This window comes from Hyla sarda, chromosome 2 (assembly GCF_029499605.1).
Source record: "Hyla sarda isolate aHylSar1 chromosome 2, aHylSar1.hap1, whole genome shotgun sequence".
NCBI lineage: Eukaryota > Metazoa > Chordata > Amphibia > Anura > Hylidae > Hyla > Hyla sarda.
The window spans coordinates 497,431,464-497,442,515 of record NC_079190.1 but is presented as its reverse complement, the minus strand read 5'-3'; the positions used below and the strand labels follow the sequence as shown (position 1 = coordinate 497,442,515).

At 47.9% G+C, this 11,052-nt stretch overlaps 1 protein-coding gene across 6 annotated transcripts in view; it reads left to right on the top strand.

Moving 5' to 3' along the window:
- BCL9 (BCL9 transcription coactivator) overlaps positions 1–10,327 on the top strand; it is a 288,690-nt gene extending 278,363 nt beyond the window's left edge. For 5 of the 6 annotated variants that reach the window (XM_056559749.1, XM_056559751.1, XM_056559752.1 and 2 more), the window contains 2 exons: positions 4,858–5,115; positions 7,876–10,327. In XM_056559749.1, coding sequence (XP_056415724.1) covers positions 4,858–5,115; positions 7,876–8,942 — 1,325 coding nt within the window. In that variant the 3' untranslated portion in view covers positions 8,943–10,327. The remainder of the gene's footprint in view (positions 1–4,857; positions 5,116–7,875) is intronic. The other variant, XM_056559754.1, reaches the window with a different exon arrangement.
- Positions 10,328–11,052: the final 725 nt, after the last annotated feature.

Genomic DNA, 11,052 nt, shown 5'->3' with positions numbered 1-11,052 from the left:
AAGCAGGAAGTCACACACACACACACACACACACACACACACAGCCACTCGTCAGAAGCAGAAAGTCCCCTCACACACACACAGCCACTCGTTAGAAGCAGAAAGTCCCTCACACACACAGCCACTCGTCAGAAGCAGGAAGTCACACACACACACACACACACAGAGCCACTCATCAGAAGCAGGAAGTCCCTCACACACACAGCCACTCGTCAGAAGCAGGAAGTCCCACACACACACACCCACTCGTCAGAAGCAGGAAGACACACACAGCCACTCGTCAGAAGCAGGAAGTCTCACACACACACACCCACTCGTCAGAAGCAGGAAGTCTCACACACACACAGCCACTCTTCAGAAGCAGGAAGTCTCACACACACACACCCACTCGTCAGAAGCAGGAAGACACACACAGCCACTCGTCAGAAGCAGAAGACACACACACACACAGCCACTCTTCAGAAGCAGGAAGTCACCACACACACAGCCACTCGTCAGAAGCAGGAAGACACACACACACACACACAGCCACTAGTCAGAAGCAGGAAGACACACACACACACACAGCCACTCGTCAGAAGCAGGAAGACACACACACACACACACAGCCACTAGTCAGAAGCAGGAAGACACACACACACACACAGCCACTCGTCAGAAGCAGGAAGACACCACACACACAGCCACTCGTCAGAAGCAGGAAGACACACACACACACAGCCACTAGTCAGAAGCAGGAAGACACACACACACACACAGCACTAGTCAGAAGCAGGAAGACACACACACACACACAGCCACTAGTCAGAAGCAGGAAGACCGCACACAGCCACTCGTCAGAAGCAGGAAGTCACACACACACAGCTACTCATCAGAAGCAGGAAGTCACTCACAGCCACTCGTTAGAAGCAGGAAGGCACACAATGTATCACCTTCTTTTTAGAGCTTTTAGCTGTGTGGGGCAAATGATCACTATTAGCCAGTTAAGGGCTATATTGTGATACATTGTGACTGCTTGCTTCTGATGACAGTGCGTGTGTGCGTGTGTTGTGTGTGTGTGTGTGTGTGTGTGTGTGTGTGTGTGTCTCACATGATCATTCAGGCAATCAGCAGCCCTTAAAGAATTATCATCGACTAATCCCCTTCTTCTGATTAGTGGCTGTCTGGGTCACAAGATCACTATCGGCCACTCATCAGAAGAATCGAGTCAGTTAATGTATCGCACTATTCTTTTCAGAGCTGCTGAATGATCATGTGACTCATCAGAAGCAGGAAGTCACACAATGTTTCACGTACTTTTTAGAGCTGTGGGTCACATGATCACGATTACCTCACTCATCTGAAGTGGGTCAGTCAATGTAGCACACACTTTTAGGGCTGCTGATTGGCTGATAGTGTCATGTGACCACTCGTAAGATTCAGAAGAGGGCACACACTGCATTGATCACCCAGTCAACTGAAGTGGATCATGTGATGGTGACCTCACCGGATTCTGATTGTCAGTAGAGCTACTGAGTGATCATGTGACGGACACAGACCACAGCTTTTCTGAAGCAAGGAGTCACATGATCAGTCTCAGCCAGTCAGCAGCTTTGAAAAGGGTCACGTGACAATGTGTGACTCCTGTTACACACCAGGCAGAGACACTTGAGTGAGAGTCATCTAGTTGGCAAGAACCATTCAATAGCAAACGAGTTTGATTGTATATAATTAATAATCCTTTTGTTGGCTATAACTGAATATTACTACAGGTTGTTCAGTCCTATGTAAATACAGAGTAATCTGATCACGAGGTGTCCTAATGCTGCTGTGAGCGTTCCATATCCCTACAGCTCCCCCACAGGGCAAGTGAAGTATTACACGGAGATGTCCATTTAATGTGCTGATGTGCCGGCTCCTCCAGATGTTCCCTGCTCCTATAGATGAGGGTCCTCTATGGGGGTGGGGACCCCATGTAAAAACTAATAGTGAATAATCCAAACCAGATGTTAGGAAGTTGCAGAACTTTTCATTTTAAATTCTAATATATGATGTGTTTGTTTTCATTGTAAGATCAGCGGATGGAAACAGTATTATATATATATATAATTTTATTTTTCTATCTATAGGGTTGTCCATAAAATATCAGTTTTTTACTATTTTCACATCCAAAGTTGCATTTTATAGTCTCCTGTAAACTGAGGTGTTATGAGGTTCTGCAGCAGCTGAGTTGTTTATTATGATCTGCAGCAGTTGAGATGTGCAGTATAAGGCTCTGCAGCAGCTTAGATGTGCTGTATGAGGTTCTTCAGCAGGTGAGGTGTACAGAATGAGATTCTGCAGAAGCTGAATTATGATCTGCACAAGCTGTGGTGTGAATTATGATGTTCTGCAGCAGCTGAGGTGTGCATTATGATTTGCAGTAGCTGCAGTGGGTATGACTAGGTCCTGCAGCAGCTGTGGTGGGTATGATGTTTTGCAGCAGCTGTGGTGGGTATGATGTTTTGCAGCAGCTGTGGTGGGTATGATGTTTTGCAGCAGCTGTGGTGGGTATGATGTTTTGCAGCAGCTGTGGTGGGTATGATGTTTTGCAGCAGCTGTGGTGGGTATGATGTTTTGCAGCAGCTCTGGTGGGTATGATGTTTTGCAGCAGCTCTGGTGGGTATGATGTTTTGCACCAGCTGTGGTGGGTATTATCTGCACCAGCTGTGGTGGGTATGAGGCGTTGCACCAGCTGTGGTGGGTATGAGGCGTTGCACCAGCTGTGGTGGGTATGAGGCGTTGCACCAGCTGTGGTGGGTATGAGGCGTTGCACCAGCTGTGGTGGGTATGAGGCGTTGCACCAGCTGTGGTGGGTATGAGGCGTTGCACCAGCTGTGGTGGGTATGAGGTGTTGCACCAGCTGTGGTGGGTATGAGGTGTTGCACCAGCTGTGGTGGGTATGATGTTTTGCACCAGCTGTGGTGGGTATTATCTGCACCAGCTGTGGTGGGTATGATGTTTTGCAGCAGCTGTGGTGGGTATGAGGTGTTGCACCAGCTGTGGTGGGTATGAGGTGTTGCACCAGCTGTGGTGGGTATGATGTTTTGCAGCAGCTGTGGTGGGTATTATCTGCACCAGCTGTGGTGGGTAAGAGGTGTTGGACCAGCTGTGGTGGGTAGGAGGTGTTGGACCAGCTGTGGTGGGTAGGAGGTGTTGGACCAGCTGTGGTGGGTAGGAGGTGTTGGACCAGCTGTGGTGGGTATTAGGAGGTGTTGGACCAGCTGTGGTGGGTATTAGGAGGTGTTGGACCAGCTGTGGTGGGTATTAGGAGGTGTTGGACCAGCTGTGGTGGGTATTAGGAGGTGTTGGACCAGCTGTGGTGGGTATTAGGAGGTGTTGGACCAGCTGTGGTGGGTATTAGGAGGTGTTGGACCAGCTGTGGTGGGTATTAGGAGGTGTTGGACCAGCTGTGGTGGGTATTAGGAGGTGTTGGACCAGCTGTGGTGGGTATTAGGAGGTGTTGGACCAGCTGTGGTGGGTATTAGGAGGTGTGGCACCAGCTGTGGTGGGTATTAGGAGGTGTGGCACCAGCTGTGGTGGGTATTAGGAGGTGTGGCACCAGCTGTGGTGGGTATTAGGAGGTGTGGCACCAGCTGTGGTGGGTATTAGGAGGTGTGGCACCAGCTGTGGTGGGTATTAGGAGGTGTGGCACCAGCTGTGGTGGGTATTAGGAGGTGTGGCACCAGCTGTGGTGGGTATTAGGAGGTGTGGCACCAGCTGTGGTGGGTATTAGGAGGTGTGGCACCAGCTGTGGTGGGTATTAGGAGGTGTGGCACCAGCTGTGGTGGGTATTAGGAGGTGTGGCACCAGCTGTGGTGGGTATTAGGAGGTGTGGCACCAGCTGTGGTGGGTATTAGGAGGTGTGGCACCAGCTGTGGTGGGTATTAGGAGGTGTGGCACCAGCTGTGGTGGGTATTAGGAGGTGTGGCACCAGCTGTGGTGGGTATTAGGAGGTGTGGCACCAGCTGTGGTGGGTATTAGGAGGTGTGGCACCAGCTGTGGTGGGTATTAGGAGGTGTGGCACCAGCTGTGGTGGGGTATTAGGAGGTGTGGCACCAGCTGTGGTGGGGTATTAGGAGGTGTGGCACCAGCTGTGGTGGGGTATTAGGAGGTGTGGCACCAGCTGTGGTGGGGTATTAGGAGGTGTGGCACCAGCTGTGGTGGGGTATTAGGAGGTGTGGCACCAGCTGTGGTGGGGTATTAGGAGGTGTGGCACCAGCTGTGGTGGGGTATTAGGAGGTGTGGCACCAGCTGTGGTGGGGTATTAGGAGGTGTGGCACCAGCTGTGGTGGGGTATTAGGAGGTGTGGCACCAGCTGTGGTGGGGTATTAGGAGGTGTGGCACCAGCTGTGGTGGGGTATTAGGAGGTGTGGCACCAGCTGTGGTGGGGTATTAGGAGGTGTGGCACCAGCTGTGGTGGGGTATTAGGAGGTGTGGCACCAGCTGTGGTGGGGTATTAGGAGGTGTGGCACCAGCTGTGGTGGGGTATTAGGAGGTGTGGCACCAGCTGTGGTGGGGTATTAGGAGGTGTGGCACCAGCTGTGGTGGGGTATTAGGAGGTGTGGCACCAGCTGTGGTGGGGTATTAGGAGGTGTGGCACCAGCTGTGGTGGGGTATTATGAAGTTCTGCAGCAGCTAAGGTGTAGCGGCGTCCTCCTCTCTCATCATATTATCTGTACTTGGGGCCCCTGGTTGTGTCAGGTGATCAGCGCTCTTGTCCCGGGGATTGGTATATGAGGTTGTGGTTTCTCCTCTGTGAATGTTGTGTATACGTTCCTCTCCAGCGGTAAAGCGGATCATTACACCTATTCATGTCTGTCTGTATCCCCCCCACAGGAGGGCCCCCTCCGCCTGTCAGCCAGTCTGCTCCGATAAATCATCCTGGAAGTCTTCCCTCCAGCACTAGCTACACAATGGCACCCGAGCCCACCCTGTCCCAAAACCCGCTCTCCATTATGATGTCTAGGATGTCAAAGTTCGCCATGCCCAGCTCTACGCCCCTCTACCACGACGCCATCAAGACGGTGGCCAGTTCAGACGACGATTCCCCTCCTGCCCGATCACCCAACCTGCCGCCTTCAAATAGCATACCAGGTAAGTCCATGCCAGCCGGGTGGGTATTCATTGGTCCCGCCTGTCACATGATCACTCTGAGAGGTTATCATGTCTTTGTTGAGCAGAGCCAGAAGTCGTCTGCTCTGTACGTTGTGTAGTAAGTAGCCTGTACTGTTGCTTTGGTGAATGGAGATGAGCTGCAGTAACCCAGACTGACCACTACACAGTGTACGGCGCTGTCTGCTTCCGCACTGGAGAAACCCATGACATCAGCAATGACATCACAGGAAATCCATTAGCAGAGTTTGGCTTGGAGTGTATATCATAGCACTGTATAAGGCAGGGTTTCCCAACCAGGGTGCCTCCAGCTGTTTCAAAACTACAACTCCCAGCATGCCCGTACAGCCTTTGGCTGTCCAGGCATGCTGGGAGTTGCAGTTTTGCAACAGCTGGAGGTCTACAGTTTGGAGGCCACTGTGCTGCTTTAATATGATGAGTTAATCTGCTAGGGGAGGACATAGCTGCTTGTAACCAAATGCCATCCGGGCATGCTGGGCATTGTAGTTTTGCAACAGCTGGAGGCACCCTGGTTGGGAAACACTGGTAGAAAATAAGGATACACATCGTTAACCATTAAAAAAAAAAGGGTTAATTGAAGAAAATTCTATATTTTTATTTTTTTTTACATTTATGCAGGTAAGGGCCCTCCCTCCATCCTCTTAGCTAATCGGGACCCCGGGTGTCCTGATCAGCCTCACTGAGCTACTGGAAAGTGATTTCAACCCAACGCCCCCCCCCCCCCCCCCCCCCCCCCAATTTTAGACGCTGCAATTATCTTTGACTGCGGCATCTCAAGGGTTAATGTTTGACATCAGCCCCATGGGTCCTGGTTGCTGTTGGCAACCGGGACCCACCGGGTGGGAAGCGTGCTCAGCTCCTGTGGCAGGAACGGGCCCTGCGTCCTTGATCGGTTAAAATACATCTAAATTACTGTAATTGGGGCATGTGACCACATTACCACAACAACAACCAGATAATTACATTGCTTAAAGTGTCAGAGAAAGTGGTCAGTCCTGGGTCAGCTGACTTCCTGTAAACTACACGATGACCTCTTCAGATCTCTGCCTTCTCTACTCCACCCTCCTTATTCATCTCTGTCCCTTCTGTGCTATAAAAGATCTTCTATCTGCCCTAAGAGACCATGGCGGGGGCTATACAACGGAGGACGCTGACTGTGGCCTGTGTGCGGATTGCCTGTTGTGGCCAGTGTGAGTGAGTGGAAAGATCTAGGTCACTTAGATTAGAAGTCTGAGCTAATGCAGTGATGAGATCCGACCCCCTCTTTCTGCAAACCCAAAGGCATTGGAAGTGTAGGCAGTGGAAGGAAAACGTATCGGAAGAAATAGGTATCAAGATGGCAGACGATCCGTGCCTGCCACATCAGCTAAAACGAGTAAATACATTGAATACACACTAACCTCCACTTTATTATCCAATCGCACAAATGATTCAGCAATTGATGAACGATTAAAGGGGTACTCCAGTGGAAAACTTATTTACAGATTTGTAAATTACTTCTATTAAAAAAAAAAATCTTAATGCTTCCAGTACTTATTAGCTGCTGAATACTACAGAGGAAATTGTTTTCTTTTTGGAACTCAGAGCTCTCTCTGCTGACATCAGGAGCAAAGTGCTCTCTGCTGACATCTCTGTCCATTTTAGGAACTGTCCAGAGCAGCATATGTTTGCTATGGGGATTTTCTCCTAACCTGGACAGTTCCTAAAATGGACAGAGATGTCAGCAGAGAGCACTGTGCTCGTGATGTCAGCAGAGAGCTCTGTGTTCCAAAAATAAAAGAACTTCCTCTGTAGTATTCAGCAGCTAATAAGTACTGGGAGGATTAAGATTTTTTTTTTTTAATAGAAGTAATTTACAAATCTGTTTAACTTTCTGGCACCAGATGAGTAAAAACAAAAAAAAAAGTTTTCCACCGGAGTACCGCTTTAAGGCTCTGCGCATGATCAGCGCTTATTATTGTGGTAGGGTCACACATGGCGTATTTTGCTGCTGCGTATTTTCCTACCCATTGAAGCTGATTTTGCTGCCCATTGACTTCAATGGGTTGGAAAATATGCAGCAAAATACGGCACATGTGACCCTACCCTTAAAGGGGTGCTCCACCCCTAGACATCTTATCCCCAATCCAAAGGATAGGGGATAAGATGTCTGATCGCGGGGGTCCTGCTGATGGGGAGCCCCGCGATCTCTCCTTCAGCACCCCCTTGTCATCAGCTGTCTGATGATTCACAATACAGGGGTGTGATGTTGCAAGGGGGCAGGGTGTGAGATCATGCCCCGCCCCCTCAATACAAGCCTATGGGAGGGGGCTTGGCGGCCGCTGTTCCAACCCCTGTATCGTGAGTCATTAGACATGGAGCGAACCTCACTCCGTGCAGCTGATGACAAGTGGGTGCTACAGGAGAGATCGCCGGGGTCCCCAGAGGTGGGCCCCATGCGATCAGACATCTTTGGATAGGGGATAAGATGTCTAGGGGCGGAGTACCCCTTTAAAGGGACTTTAGAATACAGCATTCCAAAGGGTGACCTTATGCTGTGGGGCACATGGGCCTAACACACCCCCTTGATCAATAAAGTGTTAAAGTAAATGAAGCCCCACTATTCACAAAGATGCTAAATTAAGTGAAAAAAAGCCAAAAAACTGCTTAAGATTAGTGTTCAAATAAGTTTTTGGTCAGTAAGGGGTTACTCACGTAATTATTTTTCTTCTTTCTCTTCAGGTATGGTCATGAATCCCCAGAATCCTTCAAAGATGTCGGGTCCTCACGGTGTCTCCATGCCGACTCTAAGCCCAATGGGTATGACGCAGCCTCTCTCCCATGGTGGTCAGATGCCCTCCCCAAACGCCATGCCACCCAATGTACCACCACACGGAGGCCCTATGGGTGCAGGAATGATGCCACACAATGCCATGATGGCTCACGCTTCTCAAGAACCCCCCATGGTGCCTCAGGGACGCATGGCTTTTGCCCAAGGATTTCCACCAGTCCAGTCACCTCCTCAAGTCCCTTTTCCTCACAACGGCCCGAACGGGGGGCAGGGAAACTTTCAGCCTGGCATGGGCTTTCCGGGAGAGGGACCTTTAAGTCGGCCAGGCAACCTGCCCCCAAACGCAGACCCAGCACTTTGTAAGGGGGGTTGCCCATCGGGGCCGGATTCCTTTGGTGTTATGGGAAATAATATGCCTTCAGTTTTCACTGACCCGGACCTACAGGAAGTCATAAGACCAGGGGCATCGGGAATCCCTGAGTTTGACCTGTCAAGGATTATTCCATCCGAGAAACCCAGTCAAACACTGCAGTATTTCCCTCGTGGGGAAGTTCCAGGCAGAAAGCCTCAGCAAGGACCTGGTTTTTCACATTTGCCTATGATGGGGGAACCAAACCCACGAATGGGCCTTCCTATGGGTGGCATGGGAGGACCTGGCCCAGTGGATATGCCTGGCCACAATTCTATGAGGCCTCCAGGTTTTATGCAGCAAGGCATGATGGGACCTCATCATCGCATGATGTCACCAGCACAATCCGGAATGCCTGGCCAACTAACTATGATGGGAAATCCGGGAGGGGTGGGGATGATGCCGGGGAAGGAACGAATGCCCGGAGTTCTCTACAGTCACCCAGGTCCCGTGGGCTCTCCTAATATGTTGATGTCCATGCAAGGGATGATGGGACCTCAACAAAACCTCATGATTCCCCCACAGATGCGACCCCGAGGGATGCCTACTGACGTCGGGATGGGTGGTTTCAGCCAAGGACCTGGGAACGCGGGGAACATGATGTTTTAAGCTGCTACAAAAAAAACAAAAACACGAACCTATTACAAATTGTAGATGTGAGATGATCTCTTGAGGAATCTTAACACACAAGGAGTCACGTTTGGCCATGCAATAGGTGAAAAAAAAAAAAAAAGACCCAAATTTGTCAATTTGGAGGAAACTCAAGAATGTATGAAACTGTCTGAGCATTGCTTTCATTTATCCAAGGTGTTTCTTTTTTTTTTTTTTTTTTTTTTTATTCTTTTTTTTTTTTTTTTTAAGATTTATTTTTAAAAAAGTATTTTTGTGGACTTGGGTATCCCATGATGGCACCTGCTTTTGGGGGATTTAAAAAAGATTAAAAAAAAAAAAATGTTAAAAATACAAAAAAAAATCTGTAGCTGTTTTTGAGAATTTGCCATTTGTCATGAGTTGCACCATCCTGTATGTTTACGTCGTTCGGATTGGCTTCTTACAGACACCTGGTTTATCTTTATTTTTTTTTTGTGTACTGTACAATATTGTAAAAGGGATTTTTAGCAGAGGCGCTAGTCTTCGGCACGTGAGGAGAGATTGAATCGATGCTGTTTACCTTTTTTTGGCGGATAATCCTTCGTCAAAATTCTTGCTACTTTTTTTTTTTTTTTTTTTTTTTTTTTTTTTTTTTTTACTTTCCTCTTTTTAACTCCAGTGTATAGTATAAAACCAAACTAAGACCTCAATACAGAAAAAAAAGAGTATTATTAAAGAAAAAAAATAAATAAAGCACAAAGTGACTATTCACAGTCCGGTTAGGCGATCTCCTTTCTTTATAAAAATCTTAGGAATAAAAAAGAAAAAAAAAATTTAAGAAAATTTTTATGGAGAGCCAATACAACATTCATTTTCCTTTTTTTTTTTCCCCTTTTTTTGTCTGTATTTTTTTTTTTCAGCTCCCTCCGGTTCTCATTCTATGTTGCTTAATGTCTACTGTTTGTTTGTTTTTTGTTGTTTTTTTTTTTTTTAATTAATATCCTTTTTGCACAATGTGTAAAGTTTTTGACTTTTTGGGGAGGGAGGCTAAAAACTCTGAGACTGCCTTTTATTTTATTTTTTCTTTAAATTTTTTATTTTTTTTTTCTTTCTCAAGAAGCCAGACTTTATGCTGTTACATACATGGACAGTGAGACCATATGCAGTTATCTCCAGTCATCCTGTCTCTGAGCGATCCCGAGTAATTCATGATGTGGGAGTGGAAACCAGTTGTGGGATTTATATATATATATATTATATATTATATATTTTTTTCTCTCTCCATTTTGTGACGGTTATTTTTTCACTCTTCCTCTTGTCCCTCTTACCCCCCAGCGTTAAACATTCTGTGTAATCTCCATTAAATTTGGTACAAAACCACTTGCCAGGGCTGTGGTGTCGGAAAAATAAAATATATTTCTTACAAAAACGAGACGAGTGTTTGTTCCAGGAACACAGACAAATGTGCGCAATTTTGTAGTTTAAAATTGTAGTTTTATTTTTTTTTAAATGAATTTAAAGGGGTAGTCCACTGCCTCAGCGTTCGGAAGGCAAAGTGCGGCGCTGGGGCTCGTGATGTCACGGCTACGCCCTGTGTGACGTCACACCACACCACCTCAATGCAAGTCTATGGGAGGGGGCGTGGCTGCCGCCACGCCCCCTCCCATAGACTTGCATTGAGGGGGTGTGGTGTCAAGGGGGCGTGGCAGTGATGTCAATGTTCTGAACGCTAAGACAGTGGACTACCCCTTTAACCCCTTAAACTGTCTTAAAAAAATCTTTTGATGTGTTGTAAAGATTTTTGACTGGTCCACGGCGAGAACGAGCTGGGAGAAGTATTCGCTTTTCTCCTGGTCACGTGACCTGAACAGACTCCTAATGTGAGTATGAGGCCATCTAGGTCTCGTAGACACAGTAGTGGTGGAGAGGAGCACCTATCTCCCTGCTTGTTCTTGTCAAATGTTGGGGTGTCCCTAGGACAGGTCAAATGGTTTTTTTCTATTGACTGGTACACTTTATGACCTCATGGAGTTTGGGGGGGGGGGGGGGTAAAATGTAGATTTTTAGTTTTTTTTCTGCCTTATGGAAAAGTGGTATCCCTTGTGGTTAGTGAGTGAATTGCATGCAA